General features: G+C 39.3%; 1 protein-coding gene and 1 long non-coding RNA gene across 2 annotated transcripts; both read right to left on the bottom strand.

Annotated features, from left to right (window-relative positions):
• Positions 1-15,535: 15,535 nt before the first annotated feature.
• Positions 15,536-17,354, bottom strand: LOC118940195 (zinc finger protein 2-like; the record flags this gene model as incomplete). Its single annotated transcript, XM_036948621.1, has 1 exon — positions 15,536-17,354. A coding segment is annotated over one exon (786 nt), but the record flags the coding sequence as incomplete, so codon positions are not given.
• Positions 17,355-27,164: 9,810 nt separating this feature from the next.
• LOC118940197 lies at positions 27,165-27,431 on the bottom strand. The gene is made up of 2 exons (XR_005036737.1): positions 27,285-27,431; positions 27,165-27,233 (listed from the first exon to the last, which is right to left on the bottom strand). It is a non-coding gene; the product is annotated as an uncharacterized LOC118940197 (long non-coding RNA).
• Between the last annotated feature and the right edge of the window lie 503 nt (positions 27,432-27,934).

Below are 27,934 nucleotides of genomic sequence, written 5' to 3'. Positions count from 1 at the left end.
CACTAGTTATGGATGTAGTATATCTGGTAATGAGGAAACCACTAGTTATGGACGTAGTATATCTGGTAATGAGGAAACCACTAGTTATGGACGTAGTATATCTGGTAATGAGGAAACCACTAGTTATTGATGTAGTATATCTGGTAATGAGGAAACCACTAGTTATGGATGTAGTATATCTGGTAATGAGGAAACCACTAGTTATGGATGTAGTATATCTGCTAATGAGGAAACCACTAGTTATGGATGTAGTATATCTGCTAATGAGGAAACCACTAGTTATGGATGTAGTATATCTGGTAATGAGGAAACCACTAGTTATGGATGTAGTATATCTGCTAATGAGGAAACCACTAGTTATGGATGTAGTATATCTGGTAATGAGGAAACCACTAGTTATGGATGTAGTATATCTGGTAATGAGGAAACCACGAGTTATGGATGTGGTATATCTGCTAATGAGGAAACCACTAGTTATGGATGTAGTATATCTGGTAATGAGGAAACCACTAGTTATGGATGTAGTATATCTGCTAATGAGGAAACCACTAGTTATGGATGTAGTATATCTGGTAATGAGGAAACCACTAGTTATGGATGTAGTATATCTGGTAATGAGGAAACCACTAGTTATGGATGTAGTATATCTGCTAATGAGGAAACCACTAGTTATGGATGTAGTATATCTGGTAATGAGGAAACCACTAGTTATGGATGTAGTATATCTGCTAATGAGGGAACCACTAGTTATGGATGTAGTATATCTGGTAATGAGGAAACCACTAGTTATGGATGTAGTATATCTGCTAATGAGGAAACCACTAGTTATGGATGTAGTATATCTGGTAATGAGGAAACCACTAGTTATGGATGTAGTATATCTGGTAATGAGGAAACCACTAGTTATGGATGTAGTATATCTGGTAATGAGGAAACCACTAGTTATGGACGTAGTATATCTGGTAATGAGGAAACCACTAGTTATGGACGTAGTATATCTGGTAATGAGGAAACCACTAGTTATTGATGTAGTATATCTGGTAATGAGGAAACCACTAGTTATGGATGTAGTATATCTGGTAATGAGGAAACCACTAGTTATGGACGTAGTATATCTGGTAATGAGGAAACCACTAGTTATGGACGTAGTATATCTGCTAATGAGGAAACCACTAGTTATTGATGTAGTATATCTGGTAATGAGGAAACCACTAGTTATGGATGTAGTATATCTGGTAATAAGGAAACCACTAGTTATGGATGTAGTATATCTGGTAATGAGGAAACCACTAGTTATGGACGTAGTATATCTGCTAATGAGGAAACCACTAGTTATGGATGTAGTATATCTGGTAATGAGGAAACCACTAGTTATGGATGTAGTATATCTGGTAATGAGGAAACCACTAGTTATGGATGTGGTATATCTGCTAATGAGGAAACCACTAGTTATTGATGTAGTATATCTGGTAATGAGGAAACCACTAGTTATGGATGTAGTATATCTGGTAATGAGGAAACCACTAGTTATGGACGTAGTATATCTGGTAATGAGGAAACCACTAGTTATGGATGTAGTATATCTGGTAATGAGGAAACCACTAGTTATGGACGTAGTATATCTGGTAATGAGGAAACCACTAGTTATGGATGTAGTATATCTGGTAATGAGGAAACCACAGGTTATGTATGTAGTATATCTGCTAATGAGGAAACCACTAGTTATGGATGTAGTATATCTGGTAATGAGGAAACCACTAGTTATGGATGTAGTATATCTGGTAATGAGGAAACCACTAGTTATGGATGTAGTATATCTGCTAATGAGGAAACCACTAGTTATGGATGTAGTATATCTGGTAATGAGGAAACCACTAGTTATGGACGTAGTATATCTGCTAATGAGGAAACCACTAGTTATGGATGTAGTATATCTGGTAATGAGGAAACCACTAGTTATGGATGTGGTATATCTGGTAATGAGGAAACCACTAGTTATGTATGTAGTATATCTGGTAATGAGGAAACCACTAGTTATGGACGTAGTATATCTGGTAATGAGGAAACCACTAGTTATGGATGTAGTATATCTGGTAATGAGGAAACCACTAGTTATGGACGTAGTATATCTGGTAATGAGGAAACCACTAGTTATGGATGTAGTATATCTGCTAATGAGGAAACCACTAGTTATGGATGTAGTATATCTGGTCATGAGGAAACCACTAGTTATGGATGTAGTATATCTGGTAATGAGGAAACCACTAGTTATGGATGTAGTATATCTGCTAATGAGGAAACCACTAGTTATGGATGTAGTATATCTGGTAATGAGGAAACCACTAGTTATGGATGTAGTATATCTGCTAATGAGGAAACCACTAGTTATGGATGTAGTATATCTGCTAATGAGGAAACCACTAGTCATGGATGTAGTATATCTGGTAATGAGGAAACCACTAGTTATGGATGTGGTATATCTGGTAATGAGGAAACCACTAGTTATGTATGTAGTATATCTGGTAATGAGGAAACCACTAGTTATGGACGTAGTATATCTGGTAATGAGGAAACCACTAGTTATGGATGTAGTATATCTGGTAATGAGGAAACCACTAGTTATGGACGTAGTATATCTGGTAATGAGGAAACCACTAGTTATGGATGTAGTATATCTGCTAATGAGGAAACCACTAGTTATGGATGTAGTATATCTGGTAATGAGGAAACCACTAGTTATGGATGTAGTATATCTGGTAATGAGGAAACCACTAGTTATGGATGTAGTATATCTGCTAATGAGGAAACCACTAGTTATGGATGTAGTATATCTGCTAATGAGGAAACCACTAGTTATGGATGTAGTATATCTGGTAATGAGGAAACCACTAGTTATGGATGTAGTATATCTGCTAATGAGGAAACCACTAGTTATGGATGTAGTATATCTGGTAATGAGGAAACCACTAGTTATGGATGTAGTATATCTGGTAATGAGGAAACCACGAGTTATGGATGTGGTATATCTGCTAATGAGGAAACCACTAGTTATGGATGTAGTATATCTGGTAATGAGGAAACCACTAGTTATGGATGTAGTATATCTGGTAATGAGGAAACCACTAGTTATGGACGTAGTATATCTGGTAATGAGGAAACCACTAGTTATGGACGTAGTATATCTGCTAATGAGGAAACCACTAGTTATTGATGTAGTATATCTGGTAATGAGGAAACCACTAGTTATGGATGTAGTATATCTGGTAATAAGGAAACCACTAGTTATGGATGTAGTATATCTGGTAATGAGGAAACCACTAGTTATGGACGTAGTATATCTGCTAATGAGGAAACCACTAGTTATGGATGTAGTATATCTGGTAATGAGGAAACCACTAGTTATGGATGTAGTATATCTGGTAATGAGGAAACCACTAGTTATGGATGTGGTATATCTGCTAATGAGGAAACCACTAGTTATTGATGTAGTATATCTGGTAATGAGGAAACCACTAGTTATGGATGTAGTATATCTGGTAATGAGGAAACCACTAGTTATGGACGTAGTATATCTGGTAATAAGGAAACCACTAGTTATGGATGTAGTATATCTGGTAATGAGGAAACCACTAGTTATGGACGTAGTATATCTGGTAATGAGGAAACCACTAGTTATGGATGTAGTATATCTGGTAATGAGGAAACCACTAGTTATGTATGTAGTATATCTGCTAATGAGGAAACCACTAGTTATGGATGTAGTATATCTGGTAATGAGGAAACCACTAGTTATGGATGTAGTATATCTGGTAATGAGGAAACCACTAGTTATGGATGTAGTATATCTGCTAATGAGGAAACCACTAGTTATGGATGTAGTATATCTGGTAATGAGGAAACCACTAGTTATGGACGTAGTATATCTGCTAATGAGGAAACAACTAGTTATGGATGTAGTATATCTGGTAATGAGGAAACCACTAGTTATGGATGTGGTATATCTGGTAATGAGGAAACCACTAGTTATGTATGTAGTATATCTGGTAATGAGGAAACCACTAGTTATGGACGTAGTATATCTGGTAATGAGGAAACCACTAGTTATGGATGTAGTATATCTGGTAATGAGGAAACCACTAGTTATGGACGTAGTATATCTGGTAATGAGGAAACCACTAGTTATGGATGTAGTATATCTGCTAATGAGGAAACCACTAGTTATGGATGTAGTATATCTGGTCATGAGGAAACCACTAGTTATGGATGTAGTATATCTGGTAATGAGGAAACCACTAGTTATGGATGTAGTATATCTGCTAATGAGGAAACCACTAGTTATGGATGTAGTATATCTGGTAATGAGGAAACCACTAGTTATGGATGTAGTATATCTGCTAATGAGGAAACCACTAGTTATGGATGTAGTATATCTGCTAATGAGGAAACCACTAGTTATGGATGTAGTATATCTGGTAATGAGGAAACCACTAGTTATGGATGTAGTATATCTGCTAATGAGGAAACCACTAGTTATGGATGTAGTATATCTGGTAATGAGGAAACCACTAGTTATGGATGTAGTATATCTGGTAATGAGGAAACCACTAGTTATGGATGTGGTATATCTGCTAATGAGGAAACCACTAGTTATGGATGTAGTATATCTGGTAATGAGGAAACCACTAGTTATGGATGTAGTATATCTGCTAATGAGGAAACCACTAGTTATGGATGTAGTATATCTGGTAATGAGGAAACCACTAGTTATGGATGTAGTATATCTGGTAATGAGGAAACCACTAGTTATGGATGTAGTATATCTGCTAATGAGGAAACCACTAGTTATGGATGTAGTATATCTGGTAATGAGGAAACCACTAGTTATGGATGTAGTATATCTGCTAATGAGGAAACCACTAGTTATGGATGTAGTATATCTGGTAATGAGGAAACCACTAGTTATGGATGTAGTATATCTGCTAATGAGGAAACCACTAGTTATGGATGTAGTATATCTGGTAATGAGGAAACCACTAGTTATGGATGTAGTATATCTGGTAATGAGGAAACCACTAGTTATGGATGTAGTATATCTGGTAATGAGGAAACCACTAGTTATGGATGTAGTATATCTGCTAATGAGGAAACCGATAGTTATGGACGTAGTATATCTGCACAAAAATAATATTTTGGGAAAAAATGAACTTTGGCTATCTACCTGGGAGTCTCGTGAGTGAAAACATCCGAAGTTCATCAAAGGTAAACAATTTAATTTGATTGCTTTTCTGATTTTCGTGACCAGGTTGCCTGCTGCTAGCTAGGCATAATGCTATGCTAGGCTATCGATAAACTTACAGAAATGCTTGTCTAGCTTTGGCTGTAAAGCATAATTTCAAAATCTGAGATAACAGGGTGATTAACAAAAGGCTAAGCTGTGTTTGAATATACACTGCTCAAAAAAAGAAAGGGAACACTTAAACAACACAATGTAACTCCAAGTCAATCACACTTCTGTGAAATCAAACTGTCCACTTAGGAAGCAACACTGATTGACAATACATTTCACATGCTGTTGTGCAAATGGAATAGACAACAGGTGGAAATTATAGGCAATTAGCAAGACACCCCCAATAAAGGAGTGGTTCTGCAGGGGGTGACCACAGACCACTTCTCAGTTCCTATGCTTCCTGGCTGATGTTTTGGTCACTTTTGAATGCTGGCGGTGCTTTCACTCTAGTGGTAGCATGAGACAGAGTCTACAAACACACAAGTGGCTCAGGTAGTGCAGCTCATCCAGGATGGCACATCAATGCGAGCTGTGGCAAGAAGGTTTGCTGTGTCTGTCAGCGTAGTGTCCAGAGCATGGAGGCGCTACCAGGAGACAGGCCAGTACATCAGGAGACGTGGAGGAGGCCGTAGGAGGGCAACAACCCAGCAGCAGGACGCTACTTCCGCCTTTGTGCAAGGAGGAGCACTGCCAGAGCCCTGCAAAATGACCTCCAGCAGGCCACAAATGTGCATGTGTCTGCTCAAACGGTCAGAAACAGACTCCATGAGGGCGGTATGAGGGCCCAACGTCCACAGGTGGGGTTTGTGCTTACAGCCCAACACCGTGCAGGACGTTTGGCATTTGCCAGAGAACACCAAGATTGGCAAATTCGCCACTGGTGCCCTGTGCTCTTCACAGATGAAAGCAGGTTCACACTGAGCACGTGACAGAGTCTGGGGACGCCGTGGAGAACGTTCTGCTGCCTGCAACATCCTCCAGCATGACCAGTTTGGCAGTGGGTCAGTCATGGTGTGGGGTGGCATTTCTTTGGTGGGCAGCACAGCCCTCCATGTGCTCACCAGAGGTAGCCTGACTGCCATTAGGTACCGAGATGAGATCCTCAGATCCCTTGTGAAACCATATGTGGTGTGGTTGGACCTGGGTTCCTCCTAATTCAAGACAATGCTAGACCTCATGTGTCTGGAGTGTGTCAGCAGTTCCTGCAAGAGGAAGGCATTGATGTTATGGACTGGCCCGCCCGTTCCCCAGACCTGAATCCAATTGAGCACATCTGGGACATCATGTCTCGCTCCATCCACCGTTGCACCACAGACTGTCCAGGAGTTGGCGGATGCTTTAGTCCAGGTCTGGGAGGAGATCCCTCAGGAGACCATCAGCCACCTTATCAGGAGCATGCCCAGGCGTTGTAGGGAGGTCATACAGGCACGCGGAGGCCACACACACTACTGAGCCTAATTTTGACTTGTTTTAAGGACATTACATCAAAGTTGGATCAGCCTGTAGTGTGGTTTTCCACTTTAATTGAGTGTGACTCCAAATCCAGACCTCCATGGGTTGATAAATTTGATTTCCATTGATAATTTTTGTGTGATTTTGTTGTCAGCACATTCAACTATGTAAAGAAAAAAGTATTTAATAAGAATATTTCATTCATTCAGATCCAGGATGTGTTATTTTAGTGTTCCCTTTATTTTTTTGAGCAGTGTATTTCACTTGTGATTTCATTCACTTGTATCTAGTAAGAGTTTTTGTCTGTTGCGTTAGTTAGCTAATTAGTGTCAGTTGATGACAATTCCCCCGGATCCGGGATGGGTAGTTCCAAGAGGTTTTGTCTTTTGTTTGAAACATTCCTGTCAATGTTGAGTAAGGACGCACACCCAATTACGCATATAGAAGTAGGACGAGACTACCTGGCCTGCACACAAATGTAGGCCTATAAATGTGCCCATTTGGGGATGTCTGATAGTATTTCTGATTGTCTTAACGCACCACCACTAATGAGTTGTGGAGCTTCTCAAAGTAATGCTTTATTCACCTCAAACAGCAAGTAAACAAAGTCTAATCAAAATCAATTGCAAATGACAATAGTTCCTCAAAGTATTTTTGTAAAATATTTCCAGCTCTCGCCCTTTCGATAACCACTCGGCATAAAAGGGAAAAATGTAATGCTCTGATCCAGTGGAAATGTCATAAAAAACCTGATTACTTCTTATCCTTTTCACAAATAGCCTACACCTACTGCGTCTGTCCAGAACTCACTGGAACAGGAAACTGAGGGACGAGAATATTTTATACAATGTTGCAAGCTTACTATCCGAGTTTCCTGACCCAGTTGATAGTTGATACAGTGTTTCAAGTTTGTTGTAGACAGGCCATGTGCAGCCAATGTGATTTCTAGGATATTTATTTTTATCAAGATATTTTCTACCTGCAGAATGCAATATTTTTATTTGTTGGCTTTATGTAGGCTATTTTTCTTTACATAGTTGGCAACGGCAATAAAAGTTATTCTTAGATTTGTATAATTTTCATTAAGATTTAGATAGAATGTAGATTCTAGACAATAATTTTGAGATACTATTATAAATTAAATGAAACTGTTCCACGAAAATGTGCATATGAAAATCATAATTGGCACACAGATTAGTAGAAATTAGTAGAAATGGTCCAACTGGAAAAGGTTGCCGACTGCTGGTGTAGTCTATTACTGAACATTTCTACACTGGTCATTCTAGAATATACTATATATCCTAGAAACCTGGTTAAACTATCATTATGACATCATGGATGAATTCTAGAATATACTATTTAGCCTAGAAACCTGGTTAAATGATCATTATGACCTTATGGATGGCCGGTCGTTGTATTCATAGTGTAGTGAATTCAGGGGGAGGCCCTGAGCTGAACTTAAACCTGGGTCCAGCGACTGTCAAGTCAACACCTTATAACTGTTACGCCACGATGTCTGAACGTCTTGACGAGGTCGCTAGGTGTTGTTTTTTTTAAACCCACACAATCCAGCAATCTACAGTTCAAACAATAACACATCTGTCATTCCACCACTGTTTTGGTAATAAAATGATTATGGGGTTGGAGAAATGTAACTACAGACAGACAGACCTATGGATGCAAGGACTGACCATCCATGATATCAACATTATAGTTTTAACCATGTTGAGGCGATACAGTGTTGATTTACATTGTTTCTAAACATTGTAATAAAAAAAGCTTATTTGGGGTTCTGATGTGGTACAACAGTTGAACTAAGCTCACGAGGCATGTGTTATATTCTTCAAGAATCAATGGCTGTAAATAAATAATTTAAAAGTCACAATATGGATGTAGCAATTGCAGATTTCCACCTTAACACCAAACATCAGTTCAACTGAAGAGTTTGTGCCTCTGTTTTTAAGACAGTACTTACTAGTGTTAATCAGGGAACGGTTTCTCAAAACCATCTTATGGCTAAATTCTTTGTTGGAACCATTGGATGCCTTAAGATGCGTTTGGGAAATCGAGCCCAGATATCTAGGTTCCTCCTCTTCTCCCACCTGCTCCTTTTTCGATGTAACAGTCATCTCTCCCTCCTCCTCTTTCACTCCATAAACTGCATCCTCCTCCTCTTCTTCTTTCACAGTAATGGCCTCACCCTGTACTTCTTGTTTTACTGTGATATCACCCTCTCCTTTAGCAGGGGAGTAGCTTAGTGACCACATGGTCGGGGATGTTAGCTATGCTAATGCTAACTTAACCAGCCCGCTAGCTGACTAATAACAACACCGTAAATATGAAATTAAAGTGGATAACTAACTAGACGATAGAAGTGGGTTTAAAACACAGTGTCTAACACAGTTCGTCTATTTTGTGTAGCAAGCTACTGAGGTGTCTGACTAACTGTTGCTGCTGCTGAAAGAAGCGTTCCGTCCACTAGATTATACGTCACACCAACAGCATAACCTTACATTCCCAGACCGCCATCTGCTGACTGGAGTGGGTAACGCAGTTGAGTAAAATGTATATTTTATCTTCAGACAAGTTAAAGTGTAGGAAGCATGAGTTTTTACTCACCAGTGTAACAATGCAGTGTGGTTAAAGACTTAGTAAGCTAGTTGTCGTCACGATATGGTTAACTATAAGAACAAACAGTTATGTTTTTGCATTATTACATATTTATTAACTTATTTTGTGACTCTTCCAAACTACACACAGTGCAGTATTTCTCAACGTCATATGGATGCTCTTCTCTGTGCTACTGAGTTTGTTTGCCAGTGTAACGGTGTAACGAAGTTACATGTGTAAAATATTTGTATCCTCTTATTTAGCTAGGCAATTCAGTTAAGAACAGTGCCTTAGACCGCTGCCCCGCTCGTGTGATAAAGGTATAGGATTCTGGGTAATCCACAGCAGATTTATGGAGAACTTGAAAATTGAGTGGTCCTGGGATAGAAAGGTATAAAATTGACATTATATAATTAAATCCACGTTTTAAATCATACATTAGCAATTTATGTTTTAGTAACTACTGTTGTTGGGTAATATTTGGGTAATACTTTGAGTAATATTTCAGGTTAATTTGATAATTTTTTGATACTAAAATGGATGACAGTTTATTCTGATGTAGTGAATATGAGACACATGGAAATAATGTATTTATTTTTATTATAGTAAATGAGGAATTAGTAGGAATTGTTAAATCCACTATACGATCACAATAACTTTGATAGACATTTCAACTGTTTTTTTTGTTAGTATATTATAGGGCAGATTAATGTAGAATTGCTGTGGGAGTGGTATTTATATCCCGTCACTACTGATCATTCATCCAGACTGTGTGTGTCCCATCATTGCAGCTTTGGAAATAAATTAACTATCCATCCATTGCACCTTCCTGTGTTGACTCACTGACTTGAGGGACCAGGATGGTCACACTAGGTCGATATCTAACTCAAGCTTCACCTCATGCTTTTCATGAACTGTGTGGTTGTGTTATCTAGTGGGAACCCGATAGCAGGGCTCTGGTGCCTCATGTGAACTGTGTGGTTGTGTTATCTAGTGGGAACCCGATAGCAGGGCTCTGGTGCCTCATATGAACTGTGTGGTTGTGTTATCTAGTGGGAACCCGATAGCAGGGCTCTGGTGCCTTCTTGCCGTGGGATCAAAACAACAGAGGAAATCAACCTGCTTGCTCCTTTTTGTTTTGTCAACTTTTCGGTAGGGATGTTACGTTACGTTTGATACCGGAGCTACGAGGCACGCGTCCAAATCGCTAAACAGTAAACTTCAAAGCAGTGTGCCGATGCCTGTATCACTTTATCAGCAGCACGTGATCAATGACGTCTGAATATTAATTTTGTCCATCATTCTCTATATCTCTGATCTTTTGATCTGCAAACACGTTTAGGTTTTGTTAGTTTGGTTGTAAATGGTCTCCGTGCTGGTTGGCTACACTGGTTAGGCTAATTGCTATTTGGCTAAATAGCTAACGTTAGCTGGCTGGCTAAGATAACTGCATACTGTATAGCTTTGATTATTTGGTTAGATGGCGTTATGTATTTCCAAACATTGGTTTACTTTAATCACTCAAGTCATGATTGCAAACGATTGGTTAAATTTGAAGTAAAACATTTGAAGTTATTTCTGTTGTAGTTTACATCATAGGTAATAGGCTGGTCCTCCATATTACATCACACCATCATAGGTAATAGGCTGGTCCTCCATATTACTTCACACCATCATAGGTAATAGGCTGGTCCTCCATATTACATCACACCATCATAGGTAATAGGCTGGTCCTCCATATTACTTCACACCATCATAGGTAATAGGCTGGTCCTCCATATTACATCACACCATCATAGGTAATAGGCTGGTCCTCCATATTACTTCACACCATCATAGGTAATAGGCTGGTCCTCCATATTACTTCACACCATCATAGGTAATAGGCTGGTCCTCCATATTACATCACACCATCATAGGTAATAGGCTGGTGGCTGGTCCTCCATATGACATCACTCCTGACTTTATCAGTCTAATGAATTCTGATTGGTTTTATGTAACAACTCCAAAAATAGAACAGTGAGGTGTAACTTTGAATTGGGACTTTAAAAATAAATGTTGATATTTTATAAACAATGGAAAACATACAAACGACGACATCACACCTGCCCAGACCCACTCGAACACCCCCCCATCTCCATTAACTACATCACACCTGCCCAGACCCACTAGAACACACCTCCATCTCCATTAACTATATCACACCTGCCCAGACGCACTAGAACACACCCCCATCTCCATTAACTACATCACACCTGCCCAGACCCACTAGAACACACCTCCATCTCCATTAACTATATCACACCTGCCCAGACCCACTAGAACACACCCCCATCTCCATTAACTACATCACACCTGCCCAGACCCACTAGAACACACCTCCATTTCCATTAACTACATCACACCTGCCCAGACCCACTAGAACACACCTCCATCTCCATTAACTACATCACACCTGCCCAGACCCACTAGAACACATCTCCTTCCCCATGAACTACATCACACTTGCCCAGACCCACTAGAACACATCTCCATTAACTACATCACACCTGCCCAGACCCACAAGAACCCACCTCCATCTCCATTAACTACATCACACCTGCCCAGACCCACTAGAACACATCTCCTTCCCCATGAACTACATCACACCTGCCCAGACCCACAAGAACCCACCTCCATCTCCATTATCTACATCAAACCTGCCCAGACCCACTAGAACACACCCCCATCTCCATTAACTACATCACACCTGCCCAGACCCGATTTTAGCATGTCAATCTTGGTGGGGTCTCCTCAATATTGTTTTAAATGCATGCCTGCAAGACACAACACAACAGTAAGATGTTGGCATGATCAGTCCAATCAAAGCTACCGTCCATATAACGTGATTTGACGTAATTTTATCTGTGGCCAATGACCTTGAGCCTTCTTGGAAGGCCACTTGTAATATTAACTCTATGGCAGGATGCAAAGGGCTGACATTTTGGATGTCTACCTTTACTAAGGACATAAACTTCACCACGACGTAGTGTCCCCATGAGTGACAGAACACTGAGCCAATTACAGCGCAATGCTCCTATTTTTTGCTGGCTCGCCCCACCGCCACAGAAAGCACTGAGCTAAGCTGAAACACCTGCAATTTGGAGCTGCCTTACTCAAGAAAACAAAAATATACCATGTGTGTATGCAAATGTATTAACTCAATGATATATATATCTTTTTTGACATTGTTTGCAACTGATGTGCAACACTTATTAATGCCAAATTAACATGCAAAACAGGCAAGCCCCCCACATGTTTATATATATTTGATTTCTTGGGGCAAACATTCTGGGGCTCTGCCCTGAATGACAGGTCGCCACTGACTCACCCCCATCTCCAGCTCCTGCACCACTCTCCGCCACATGGCCTCAAACTGCACCATTTTATTTCTCTCCATCGCCCAGAACTTTACATTTTTAGATAATAAAGAATTTGACCTTTCCATTGAGTTAACAGTGGAAGATTGGTTGATTTCCAGTTTTTAATATTTAAGATGATTGATGAGAAAAGTATCATCCAACTACCGGGTATCTCAACACACCCTCATATTCCATGTCTTGAAATATGCAGACAGATGGATTAAAAGTAATTTTACATTGTATAACTGTACTTGGTGGTGTGGGGGCTGTGCTTTGGCAAAGTCGGTGGGGTTATATCGTTCCTGTTTGGCCCTGTCCGGGGGTGTCCTCAGATGGGGCCACAGTGTCTCCTGACCCCTCCTGTCTCAGCCTCCAGTATTTATGCTGCAGTAGTTTATGTGTCGGGGCGCTAGGGTCAGTTTGTTATATCTGGAGTACTTCTCCTGTCCTATTCGGTGTCCTGTGTGAATCTAAGTGTGCGTTCTCTAATTCTCTCCTTCTCTCTTTCTTTCTCTCTCTCGGAAGACCTGAGCCCTAGGACCATGCCAGAAGAGGACTGGCCACCCCACATATGCTCTCTCTAATTCTCTCTTTCTTTCTCTCTCTCGGAGGACCTGAGCCCTAGGACCATGCCCCAGGACTACCTGACATGATGACTCCTTGCTGTCCCCAGTCCACCTGACCGTGCTGCTGCTCCAGTTTCAACTGTTCTGCCTTATTATTATTCGACCATGCTGGTCATTTATGAACATTTGAACATCTTGGCCATGTTCTGTTATAATCTCCACCCGGCACAGCCAGAAGAGGACTGGCCACCCCACATAGCCTGGTTCCTCTCTAGGTTTCTTCCTAGGTTTTGGCCTTTCTAGGGAGTTTTTCCTAGCCACCGTGCTTCTACACCTGCATTGCTTGCTGTTTGGGGTTTTAGGCTGGGTTTCTGTACAGCACTTTGAGATATCAGCTGATGTACGAAGGGCTATATAAATAAATTTGATTTGATTTATGATTTATTTCTGACAGCCAACTTTCTAACTCCACCCATATCTTTATGACGTCATAACATTCCCATAACATTCCCAGAAGGATTACTGAGTTATTGGTAGTTTTACACTTCAGACATGACTGCCATTGTCCTATTCTCCCTGTGCACCTGCCAATGTAAATCCATTAAGTGAGACAAGTTACCAGACAGGACGTATTGCTAATGCTCTTCCCATTGATAACCTGAATGACAATTAACTTGTGGGTGGTGGTGGTGATGACGGCCTATTAGATGATGTCGTCCATCGGGATTCCCCCCAAGAAAGAAGACGCTCTGGATTGATCACTGGGGTCAGATGTGAAGGAGGTTGATCATCAGGAGTCAGATGTGAAGGAGGAGGTTGATCATCAGGAGTTTATGTCCTATCGTTTTGTTGGACAAGTTTGCTTACCACCAAAAGAAAACAACTTCCATTTCACATAATAATCAACTACAATGCTTCACCTTCTACAGTATAAACATGGTGTAGATTGGCTGTCAACAATTAAAAACAAGAAAAATACATATATTTTTCCCCACAAGCTTCTAGAACTCCCGTCTTCCTAAAAACACACTAGCTTCTAGAACTCTCGTCTTCTAAAATTCACTAGCTTCTAGAACTCTCGTCTTCTAAAACTCACTAGCTTCTAGAACTCTCGTCTTTCTAAAACTCACTAGCTTCTAGAACTCTCATCTTCCTAAAACCCACTAGCTTCTAGAACTCTCATCTTCCTAAAACCCACTAGCTTCTAGAACTATCATCTTCCGAAAACTCACTACCTTCTAGAACTCTTGTCCCCTTAGAACGAGTCCAAACAAAACTCATCTCCAATACAGAAAAACGTGTCAAAATAAATTGTGATCCATGGAAAAGCACTGGCTTAACGCAAAACACAAATATTTTTGACTGCCCACCCTTGAAACAATCAGCAACCAAGTTGTCCTTACCACCGACATGTCTGAGTTCAAGAGGAAACTCCTGTAATATCCGCAGTAACTTTCTACCTCACTGCAGAGCTTCTCTCTCTCTTCTCAGGGTTCACTCGATAGGCATGTTGTAGGATCGGGGCCCAGTCTCCAATATTTGGGGCCCAGTCTCTAGTACATTTGGGTTGGCACATCTGAGAATGATCCCTGATATTATAAAAGCAGGGCAACAATGTCAATATAATTGTACCCAAAAATTGTCAGTTGGTTGCGTAAATAATTATGAATACTAAATGTTACATTAATTATAAATATGAAAACCAAATGTACACCTCTTTGTTAATATGTAATAATTAACATAATGGTGAGGCATGGAATAATAAAACATGTATATTTTGTCAGGCTGAATGTTTGAAATATGAGGTGATTTGAGTCATGCTTCTTCAGTAGTGGAATAAAGACAATTAGCACTTGAGTGTTGTCAAGAAATGCTGGAGTGATGTAGGACTGTTAATAAAATTGATTATAGACCAATGTATTATACTGCGTCCATGTGTATCCATGTAAGTCGTTGAAAAAAACAACCCAAAACAACATTTTCAACTTTCACATTCAACTACAACCAAACGCATATTGGACGTTGGGCATAGCCTCCTTTTCAATGTCTTTCCAATTACATTTTTTTCCCCCCCAAGTTTCCAAATCAATAACTGTCACAAGAATGTCTAGTTCCAATGATATGAACTCAAAACTCACAATCTACTTTGACCAATTCCCCAGTCAGACTGCTGGGGGTTGTAAGGCCCCTTCATAGAAGAATTGGACAAAGTCCCAGAATTTCTGCAAAGGGTAAGTTCTTTATTCAGAGAGCTCCGAAAACCATACAAGCACATAGCCTTTTATACCTCACATTTGGTCATATAAATACCCCTACTCTTCTCAAACACTGTCAATGCTGGTTACAAGTCTTCTCCAACACATACATTGCTTATCATATCCTGAAACATGTTACATAATCTACTGCAAGCCTAACGGTTTCTCCCCTCCCTGGGTGGGGAGACCTCCTTCCTGTTATCAGTTTTACAGTGGTCACAAGTTGTCTGTCACAAGCTGTCTGTTAACAGTTCCTCTTTTCCTTGAATGTCTCACTTGAATTGCTAAATAGTAAAGTCTTAACTTGTCCTACGCACACACATTAGAGAATTACAGTCTATTAATTCTAATTCTTTACACAGTTATACGTTTCAGGGTGGAATCCTTTAGTCATTACCTTAAACATATACATTCCATTATCAATAACCAATATGCAGAAACAGTTTGTGATATATTGAAAGCCTAAACATAAAATGTGCTATATACACAAACATCTTCCACAATAATCATATTACTTGAATTTTTCTTAAACAAGCACCTGAAATAAACTGCACAAGCACCAGAAACGCTGTTGTTTTGACAAGTGGCAATAAATCAATGATATCGATTAGGGGGGAAATCAGGTTGTACGTGCTGTTGAGACGAACACAACTAAAAAAACAAATGGAAATGGGAGATATATTTCACCTCACTGGTTAGAGGGCAACCTGCAGAAGACAGTCAGCTACATTTTGGAGTGATGCATTTAAATGTAGGGGTGGCCAACGTGGTCAGTGTAACAACTCTTTTTGTTGTCACTTTTTGTTAAATCTCATAAATAAAGGATTCTACATTGTGACATCATAGTACTCTTTCAATTCAGAGCCTAGATTTTTCCCCTGAGGCTAATATCCATTTAATGTGGAAATTAATAGAACAGGGAGGGGAGAAACATTTAGGGTTCTACATTGTGACATTATGTTAAAACATTCTACATTGTGACATTATTTCATTGATATCATGAAACAACTCCTTCATGTATTTTCTGATGTTTAATCAGAGATCTTTTACCAGAGTATCTCTTCCCACATTGATTACAGCTATAAGGTTTCTCTCCTGTGTGTGTCCGCTGGTGTATAGTCAGATAGCTAGATGTCGTAAAACTCTTCCCACATTGAGCACAGCTAAACGGTTTCTCTCCTGTGTGTATTCTCTGGTGTAAAGTCAGATGGTCAGATCTAGTAAAACTCTTCCCACATTGATCACAGCTATAAGATTTCTCTCCTGTGTGTATCCTCTGGTGTAAAGTCAGATGGTCAGATCTAGTAAAACTCTTCCCACATTGTTCACAGCTATAAGACTTCTCTCCTGTGTGTATTCTCTGGTGTAAAGTCAGATGGTCAGATCGAGTAAAACTCTTCCCACATTGATCACAGCTATACAATTTCTCTCCTGTGTGTGTTCTCTGGTGTAACGTCAGCTGGCCAGATGAAGTAAAACTCTTCCCACATTGATCACAGTTATAAGGTATCTCTCCTGTGTGTGTTCTCTTGTGTACAATGAGATAGCTAGATGAAGAAAAACTCTTCCCACATTGAGCACAGCCATATGGTTTGTCTCTTTTGTGTAATCTTTGATGTATTTTAAGTTTTACTGAAGAGTTTAATCTTTTACCATAGTCAGAGCAGCAGTGAGATTTCTCTCCTGTGTGTACTCGCTGGTGTATTTTAAGTTCTGATGAAGATTTGCAACCTTTCCCACAGTCAGAGCAGAAGTGAGATTTCTTCCCTGTGGGTCTCTGCTGGTGTTTCTTGAGGAGTTCTGATCTGGAGAGACTTTTCTCTGCCTCATGATGTTGTTGAGGCTCCCCAGAGGATCCACGATAGTCACATCTCTCTCCTGTGTGAACAACAAGGTCAGACAGATGTTTAAAGGCCCACAACACCAGAAATCCACTGTTTATTTGAGGTAAAAGGTGATGCCCAGAGCATCCCCATGAAGTTGTACAACAATTGACGTCTGTTAAATTATTTTACAATTGTCTTAAGACAGTCAAAACCTAAGCAGTGTGGCAGACGACCTTTGGTCTCCAAAAAAGGCCCCTTTCTGTGTTTGCTAAAATTGCGGCATGAGGGCGACGCACACACAATTTGATTGCAGAAGCTCCCCCATGCTAATGAGGAAACCGATGTAGTATATCTGCCTGGAGCAAAAATGGTGAGCAGATTTTCTTTTTCACAATGTATTCTGAAGATTACAGTGCAAGATCAGGATGCTACTGAAGGAAACTCACATTAAGCTCTGTGTCCATTCACTAATTCACCACCGTGGGGGAAAACTCAGGGGAGTTCTCATAGGCTGACAGCAAAAATAGCCTCCATTTACAGGTTGCTTATAAGTGCATTTCACATTACTTTTTGGAATATAATTGTAAGGCTCGCTTGAATCTCCTGCTTAATAGGTTTGTGTTATCGTCGCAAATAAACTGCTTTATACTTATAAAACACATCAACCAGTAAAATGCTCTTTAGCTAGCTTTGCCATCAGCCTGGCAATGAGGGTTTGTACATTAAGTGTTTAACAAATTGGCCCATAACTTCACCTAACAATAACATAGACCTACTGTAGGACCCATAACTTCCCCGAAACACAATAACTACAGACATACTGGAGCACGTGTGTGTTGTACAATAGCCTATCCATCAAGGAACACTTCTCCACAAATTATGAGCTAAGTATCTCTGTGTGCAAACAGACTAACGAGACCCTACAGTAAATCAAGCAGACAATAACACATTATAAACATACATTTGTTAGGGATGTTGGATCCAAAGTGGAGCACGGCATAACTGTCTTTACCAGAGTAATGAATGAAGAAGCACTTTGGTTGTTGTTGCATGTTGTGATGTTTGTCATTTGACTGTCATTCAGAAAATGATTTCCTGGATCAGCTGATCAGTTTTCTGAATGACAGATTGTCGAAAATGTGACTGTAACTAAACAGCTACAGTATTAAGAATTATGTGTAATTATTGAAGAACCACATTAATGACAGTATTGATTTGGGTGTTGTCAATAAAGTTAAGGTGACTCTCGGTTAGAATCATTGGATTTAGCAAACTCTGAAATGATTTAGGATCTGTGCCAATGAAAACTGTTTTCCCAGCGTAATATAAGGAGACACTAAATGTTACGTAGGTAGAGTGCATTTCAGAGATCTGAATACAAAAAACTGTCCGACAGCAAGATCCAGTATTTAAGTTCCTCACATGACAAGCTTAACGTTATGACTATAACTAATGTTCCCTCCACTTACTCAACATACCATGGGGAAATACAATCATTCCTCATGCCGACGCAAACGGATACTAAATGAAAAGGCCCATGGCAGACCACCCAGACCTGACCCAGACCACCCAGACCTGACCCAGACCACCCAGACCTGACCCAGACCTGACCCAGACCACCCAGACCTGACCCCGCAAGATGAGTCAGTTTTGTCAATTTATTCATTGTCTTTTGTTTGAAACACTCCTGTCAATGTTGAGTAAGGACACACACCTAATTAGGCATATAGAAGTAGGACGAGTCTACCTGGCCTGTGCACAAATGTAGGCCTATAAATGTGCCCACTTGGGGATGTCTGATAGTATTTCTGACTGTCTTAACGCACCACCACTAATGAGTTGTGGAGCTTCTCAAAGCAAATGTATCTTCAAAGTAATGCTTTATTCACCTCAAACAGCAAGTAAACAAAGTCTAATCAAAATCAATTGCAAATGAGAATAGTTCCTCAAAGTAGTTGAAAAATATTTCCAGCTCTCGCCCTTTCGATAACCACTCGACATGAAAGGGAAAAATGTAATGCTCTGATCCAGTGGAAATGTCATAAAATACCTGATTACTTCTTAGCCCCTTTCACAAATAGCCGACAGCTGTGTCTGTCCAGAACTCACTGGCACGGGAAACTGAGAGCCCAGAATATCTTATACAATGTTTCAAGTTCATTGTAGACAGGCCATGTGATTTATAGTATATTTATTTGCAATGCTTTTATTTGTTGGCTTTATGTAGACTATTTGTTTACATAGTTGGCAATGGCAATAAAAGTTACTTATAATTTTAATTTAGATAGAATGTAGATTAATCACAGACAATGATTTTGAGATACTATTATAAATCAAATGAAACTGTTCCAAGAAAATGTGCATGTAAAAATCATAACTGGCACGCAGATTGGTAGAAATTTACGAAGGCCACCAGGAGGAGGTGGTTCGGTTAGAGTCTTTTCTCTTCTGGTTAGACTATATTGATGTAATGGCATGAAAATAATCTGGCTGAATATTATACAATGACTTATCAACAGCTCTAACAATTTGACCTCCGCAGGAAATCTACACTGGTCTTCTAGAATATACTATATATCCTAGAAACCTGGTTAAACTATCATTATGACATCATGGATCAATTCTAGAATATACTATATAGCCTATAAACCTGGTTAAACTATCATTATGACATCATGGATGAATTCTAGAATATACTATATATCCTAGAAACCTGGTTAAACTATCATTATGACCTCATGGATGAATTCTAGAATATACTATATAGCCTATAAACCTGGTTAAACTATCATTATGACATCATAGATGAATTCTAGAATATATCCTAGAAACGTGGTTTAACTATTATTATAACATCATGGATGAATTCTAGAATATACTATATAGCCTCGAAATTAAACTATAATTTTGACCTCATGGATGGCCAGTCTTTGTCCAAAAATAAAAATCTTTACACTCTCTTTGGATAATTCATTCCAATCATTTAAAAGTTAACAGCGGGTATTTTGCATGTACGTTTAAGTATTTTGATATGTTCACAAATCTACAAAACAGCCGTTTTGGGGTTCTGATGGGGTACAACAGTTGAACTAAGCTCATGAGGCATGTGTTATATTCTTCAAGAATCATTGGCTATAAATAAATAATTTAAAAGTAAAACAATGGATGTAGCATTGCAGATTTCCCCTTTAACACCAAACATCAGCCCAACAACTGCAGAGTTTGTGCCTCTGTTTTTAAGACTGTACTTACTAGTGTTAATCAGGGCCCGGTTTCTCAAAACCATCTTACGGCTAAGTTCATTGTTAGAACCATTGGACGCCTGAAGATGCGTTTGGGAAACCGGGCCCAGATATCCAGTTTCCTCATCTTCTTCCTCCTCCTTTTTGGATGTGACAGTCACCTCCTCCTCCTCCTCCTCTTTCACTCCAAAAACCGCATCCTCCTCCTCTTTTACTGTAACATCCTCCTCCTCTTTCACTCTGAACGCGTCTTCCTCTTCTTTAACCTTTCTGATCTCCCCATCCCGGATCCGGGATCGTGAATACAGACTCAAGCTCATTACCATAACGCAACGTTAACTATTCATGAAAATCGCAAATGAAATGAAATAAATATGCTAGCTCTCAAGCTTAGTCTTTTGTTAACAACACTGTCATCTCAGATTTTCAAAATATGCTTCTCAACCATTGCAAAACAAGCATTTGTGTAACAGTATTGATGGCTAACGTAGCATTTAGCATTAGCATTCAGCTGGCAACATTTACACAAAAAAACAGAAAAGCATTCAAATAAAATCATTTACCTTTGAAGAACTTCAGATGTTTTCAATGAGGAGACTCTCAGATAGCAAATGTTCAGTTTTTCCTGAAAGATTATTTGTTTAGGACAAATCGCTCCGTTTTCTGCGTCACGTTTAGCTATGAAAAAACCCCTGTATCCAGGATTGTGTAAATCTATCAGCAAGCTCATTAGCATAACACAACGTTAACTATTTATGAAAATCGCAAATGAAATGAAATAAATATGCCATCTCTCAAGCTTAGCCTTTTGTAAACAACACTGTCATCTCAGATTTTCAAAATATGCTTCTCAACCATAGGAAAACAATCATTTGTGTAAAAGTAGCTAGCTAGCGTTAGCATTTCGCGTTAGCATTTCGCGTTAGCATTTCGCGTTAGCATCCAGCACGCAACATTAACAAAAACATAAAAGCCTTCAAATAAAATAATTTACCTTTGAAGAACTTCTGATGTTTTCAATGAGGATACTCTCAGTTAGATAGCAGATGCTTAGTTTTTCCAAAAAGATTCCTTGTGTATTAGAAATAGCTCCGTTTTATACATCACATTTGGCTACCAAAAAAAATCCGAAAATTCAGTCCTCAAAACGCAAACTTTTTTCCAAATTAACTTCATAATATCGACTAAAAACATGGCAAACGTTGTTTAGAATCAATCATCAAGGTGTTTTTCACATATCTCTTCATTGATACATCGTTCTTGGACACATGCTTTCTCCCCTGAATCAAATGGTAAAGTAGAAGCAGCTGGCAATTGCGCACCGAATTCGACGCAGGACACCAGGCGGACACTTGGAAAATGTAGTCTCTTATGGTCAATCTTCCAATGATATGCCTACAAATACGTCACAATGCTGCTAAGACCTTGGGCGAACGACAGAAAGTGTAGGCTCATTCGTTGCGCAATCACAGCCATATAAGGAGAGAATGGAAAACAGAGCTTCAGAAATTCTGCTAATTCCTGGGTGATGCATCATCTTGGTTTCGCCTGTAGAATGAGTTCTGGGGCACTTACAGACAAAATCTTTGCAGATTCTGAAACTTCAGAGTGTTTTCTTTCCAAAACTGTCAAGAATATGCATAGTCGAGCATCTTTTCGTGACAAAATATCGCGCTTAAAACGGGAACGTTTTTTATCCAAAAATGAAATAGCGCCCCTAGAGCTCTAACAGGTTAACTGAGACGTCTTTCTCTTCTTCTTTCACCGTAACAGCCTCACCCTCTACTTGTTTTTCTATTGTAACTTCCTCCTCCTCTTTCACCAGAGCTTCTTTCTCCGTGCAGAAGACCACCTCTTCTTTATCAGGAGGAGAGCAGCTTAGTGAACTCATGGTCAGATATGTTAGCTAGCTAGGCTAATGCTAACTTAACCAGCCCGCTATCTGACTAATAACAACACCGTAAATATGAAATTAAATCGGATAACTAACTAGACGACAGTAGTGAGTTTAAAATACAGTGGCTAATAAACACGAAAGCGTCTAAAGCGGTTTATTGGTTCGTCTATTTTGTCTATCAAGCTACGGAGGTGTCTGACTAACTGTTGCTGCTGTTGAAAGAAGCGTTCCGTCCACTACATTATACGTCACACCAGCAGCATTGCCTTAAATTCCCAGACCGCCATCTGCTGACTGGAGTGGGTAACGCAGTTGAGTAAAATGTATATTTTATCTTCAGATAACAAGTTAAAGTGTAGGAAGCATGAGTTTTTACTCACCAGTGTAACAATACAGTGTGGTTAAAGACTTAGTAAGCTAGTTGTAGTCACTTTATGGTTACCTATAAGGACAAACAGTTATGTTTTTGCGTTATTACATATTTATTAACTTATTTCGGGCAATCTTCTAAACTACCCACAATGCACTAATATCCCAACCTTATATGGATGATCAACTCTGTGCTACCGAGTTTGTATGCCAGTGTAACGACCGAGGTAAAGACAGTTTGAAGTTGGATATTAGAGAGATATTCGCGCTTTTTAACCTCAATAGCTTTCAAACCACTTGAGCCACAGACTCCAAATAAGTGTCATGATGTTGGAAATATTGCGTACAACATTGCACAGTTCTTATTTTCACGATTTGGACATTAATTATCTTTCCAAAGCTAATAAACATGTGGAAATGTGAGCAATATTTTGTATTCCTTGTTGAATTAGTTAGGGAGCGTAAACAAAGTACAAACTTTTTTTACATTCAAATTTCAATCGGTCCTTGGTCATGTGATCTACTGACTTCAAACAAGGTTCAGAATGTCCACTGACTACACTTCTATATTGCACAAACTTTAGTTTGTCCATTTTCATCTCAAAAGGTTTTACATAAAAAATAAAAAAAAATAAAAAATTCAATAGCTCCTTGGTCGTGTGACCTATTGTCTGCTGACTACCCTTCCATATTGCACAGTCTGGTTTGTGTAAAATCACAAGGTGTAACGTACATTTTTGATAGTTTCAAATTTGCAATAGCTCCTTGGTCATGTCAATTACACACCTAAGAAGCATGCAGTGTATTGCATAACCCATATTGTATAACCTCTAGTCATGTCTCTTCTATATTTTTGCACATTAATATTAGTTTGACAGTTAGATGGTTCAGTCCAGTGTTGTGTTTACCCTTTTCTTTAATATTTAATTGGTAGTTCTAAGTACTGTACTGCTGGTCAATACATATACTGAACAGGGATGGAGAGTTAGCTGGTGAGGTAGGCTGGTCAATGCATATACTGAACAGGGATGGAGAGTTAGCTGGTGAGGTAGGCTGGTCAATACATATACTGAACAGGGATGGAGAGTTAGCTGGTGAGGTAGGCTGGTCAATACAAATACTGAACAGGGATGGAGAGTTAGCTGGTGAGGTGGGCTGGTCAATACAAATACTGAACAGGGATGGAGAGTTAGCTGGTGAGGTGGGCTGCAGTGGGTTTACTGGCCAATACAAATACTGAACATGTAACCACAGTAATGGTGGCCAGAAAATCAATGATTAAAAATGTAACATTGACAAATTAAACAGAAATTGTAGACCTTTAATCTTTTCCAACATGTCAACAGACACTTAACTTCAAATAAGTATGAAACATTTCACCATGTTAACTTCCTCTTTATCCCTGGTTGATGTACATGTCAGTGTTAACTTCCTCTTTATCCCTGGTTGATGTACATGTCAGTGTTAACTTCCTCTTTATCCCTGGTTGATGTACATGTCGTGTTAACTTCCTCTTTATCCCTGGTCGATGTACATGTCAGTGTTAACTTCCTCTTTATCCCTGGTCGATGTACATGTCAGTGTTAACTTCCTCTTTATCCCTGGTTGATGTACATGTCAGTGTTAACTTCCTCTTTATCCCTGGTTGATGTACATGTCAGTGTTAACTTTCTCTTTATCCCTTTTTTGAACTCTGAAATCATAGGCATGAACTGAACATATGGCTGTCCCACACAACTACATAAAAATAAAGAATTGACATTTACTTTGAATTAAATGTCATTACATACCAGACATTTTTAGTATATCCTCAGCCATTTATTTCTGCAGTTGCTCCATGTGTATTTTGAAGGTTCCATATCAATTTGGGATGTTAACTTTTTTAGCTTTTTGTCTGAAAGTATTTTCTCAACTGCGATACCAACTCCAGTCAGCAGATGGCGATGTGCGTCTTTCAGGTGATTCTGCAACTGTGACGTATAATCTAGTGGACGGGACGCTCCTTCAACATCAACAGTTAGTCAGACACTTTGGTTCACTCTAACTTGATGGAAAAAAGGTTTATTCAATAAATCTAGCAACTCCTCTCATACTGGGAAGACCCCCACAGGCCTTAAGGGCAGTTTTATTTCAAATGTAGTACCCGGACTGAGAAAATCCAGTAAGCGTTTTATAGTTTCATCCTTAGGGTAACTTACCGTGGACACACTCCCATCAGTTTCTGAGACAACTGCCCAGACTTTGTAGACTGTTTAATAATACTTAAACCTCGTCTTTATCAAATTATCCATTAAAGATACCAACTTAAAACCTACGTTTGTCTACATACGGGTTGCTTAAATTATATCTAATTATATTCCCAGTTTTACTTGATCAAATCTCTAGTAATCATTAAACACACATACAATTCATCATATGTTCATATATTCACAGAATCCATATAAAAATAAATTCTTAGCTACTCACGAAAACCATTCAATTTGCTTTTTCAAGGACTCTCCATAGCTAAGAAGCAACTCTCCAAACATACTCTCAGCAGAATAAAAAAATTAACTTTTGTTTCCCAGACAAAGACCACGGGATCCTTAACTGTTCTCTAACCTCCCAGAGACCACGGCAAAATCAAGCCTCCCAGGAACTATAAACCTTCCGCTGCTTTCTAAAATATCATCCCGTTTATTATCTAATTTTCAATAATCTGAGTAAGCATATTTCTATATGTTACTATCCAAACGTCAGATTAAGACTCATTTCCACATTCACACAACTCTCATATCAGTCACACAATGCTATTCCCAAACATACCTAATCAATTCGTTTTTCAACAATATTTTTACCTGCAGGAATATTTTCACATTTCTAGCTTATGGTTAGTTCCTAGGATAATGCAACTCATACATTTATACTCAGAGCCTCCTGACTGGGCCCTGTTTACACCTCCACACAGGAATACACACTCCGAGCCTCCTGACTGGGCCCTGTTTACACCCCCACACAGGAGTACACACTCAGATCCTGACTCGGCCCTGTTTACGCCTCCAAGGTACCCCCTCACATAGAAATACACACTCAGAGCCTACGAGGATTTTCTAAAAACTCACTTTAAAAAAAACTAGGTGTATAGAATCTGCTCGCTGCCTCTCAGGTCTAAGGTGCATGAGATTCCAAGTTTGAGGGATCCCTCGAGGACGATTTACCCAGGTCGTCAGGAGCGGTCACCAAGTCAAGATTCACATTGCAAAATGTGGTTGTTAATTTAATATCAAATGAGAAACAAACTTATCACACAAGTCAGATTTATTCTTATTAAACAAAATCTTTATTCACTTATTAATAAGGGAGCAGGTCAATACAACACACACATATAAAGTGAATCAATTGAGTGCTCTACGATAATATTGGCTGGTCAACAAATCACCCCCAGATGATTAGTTGAGAGCCACGAGACAAAAGTACAAAGGTCTTTTATAGCTAAGATACACCCATTTCAACCTACATGACCAACAACAGATGTATACAACGGGTCACAAGGTTAAGTTTTGTATGAAAGGTACTTATAATTCTCAGCAGACAGTATCTGCTGTCTGGCCCTGGGGTCATCTCTCCCTGGTACCATATAGAACAGAAACATTAACTCATAATCTGGAATACTGTCTCTTTAGGTTTTAATCACCCAAAAGACATTGTAAATCTCCTGTCAGTGTTTTCTCCCAGAAGCCCATCCTCAGTAGAACACAGACACAATAGTTCTAAGAACCCTCTATTCTGTTGCATAAAACAACCATTTGATACAATAAAAGTAGAATAACATAATGTTGAAGTTTTGCTCTCAGTGTCCACTGAAAGTTGACTAGTAACAACAACTGGGACCTAAAAGACACCCACCATGAGACCCACTAAATCTGCCCAAGAAGAGGCAAACAAAATAAAAACCCACAACAAACTTAAAAACAGGAAGCAAACCAAAACAGTAGCGCAACTAAAGGTGTTGATTTGTCACATCTATCAAGACAACTGGAGCACTGGGCCAGACACTCTTAAATAGAACCTGGACCAGCTCAGGTGAAAAACCATCCCACTAACGAGATGGACAAGCCAGCACAGGTATAACACATACTGACTAACGAGGTGACACCAATCAGTGCGTCCTACGTGCTAACGAGATAGACGTGCTCAAGTCCAACCTCAAAACATAAATGGAAGACCAAAGCCTGTAGCACCTTCCCCCTTAGACAACAAACATATCCTATATTTTTGTTGGACACTTTTGCTCACCACCAACAGAAAACAACTTCCATTTCACATTATAATCAACTACACTGCTTCACCTTCACCAATATAAACATGGTGTCTACTGGCTGTCAACTACACTGCTTCACCTTCACCAATATAAACATGGTGTCTACTGGCTGTCAACAATTAAAAACAAGAAAAAACACCTATTCCTAAATAATAATAAACAATTATGTTATTTTTTTCTCCTTTTTCTTTCTATAGAATCCTACAACTCACTAGCTTCTAGAACTCTCGTCTTCCTAAAACTCACTAGCTTCTAGAACTCTCGTCTTCCTAAAACTCACTTGCTTCTAGAACTCTTGTCTTCCTAAAACTCACTAGCTTCTAGAACTCTCGTCCTCTTGGAACGAGCCCAAACAAAACTCAGATCAAATTGTATTAGTCACATGCACCGAATACAACAGTGAAATGCTTCCTTATGAGCCCCTAACCAACAGTGCAGTTTCAATACGGAAAAGAATAAGAGATAAAACTCCAAATAAACACACTGGCTCAACGCAAAGCACAAATCTTTTTGACTGGTCACCCCAGAGATAATCAGCAACCAAGTTTTCCTTACCACGGACATGTTGATTTCAAGAGGAAACTCCTGCGATATCCGTAATAACTTTCCACCTCACTGCGGAGCTTCTCTCTCTTTTCAGGGTTCACTAGATAGGCATGTTGTTGGATCTGGGCCCAGTCCCCAATATCTGGCTCTAGAACATTTGGTTTGGCACATGTGAGAAATAAC

The sequence above is a fragment of the Oncorhynchus mykiss genome, chromosome 17 (assembly GCF_013265735.2).
Source record: "Oncorhynchus mykiss isolate Arlee chromosome 17, USDA_OmykA_1.1, whole genome shotgun sequence".
NCBI lineage: Eukaryota > Metazoa > Chordata > Actinopteri > Salmoniformes > Salmonidae > Oncorhynchus > Oncorhynchus mykiss.
This window is presented reverse-complemented; position numbering and strand designations above follow the sequence as displayed.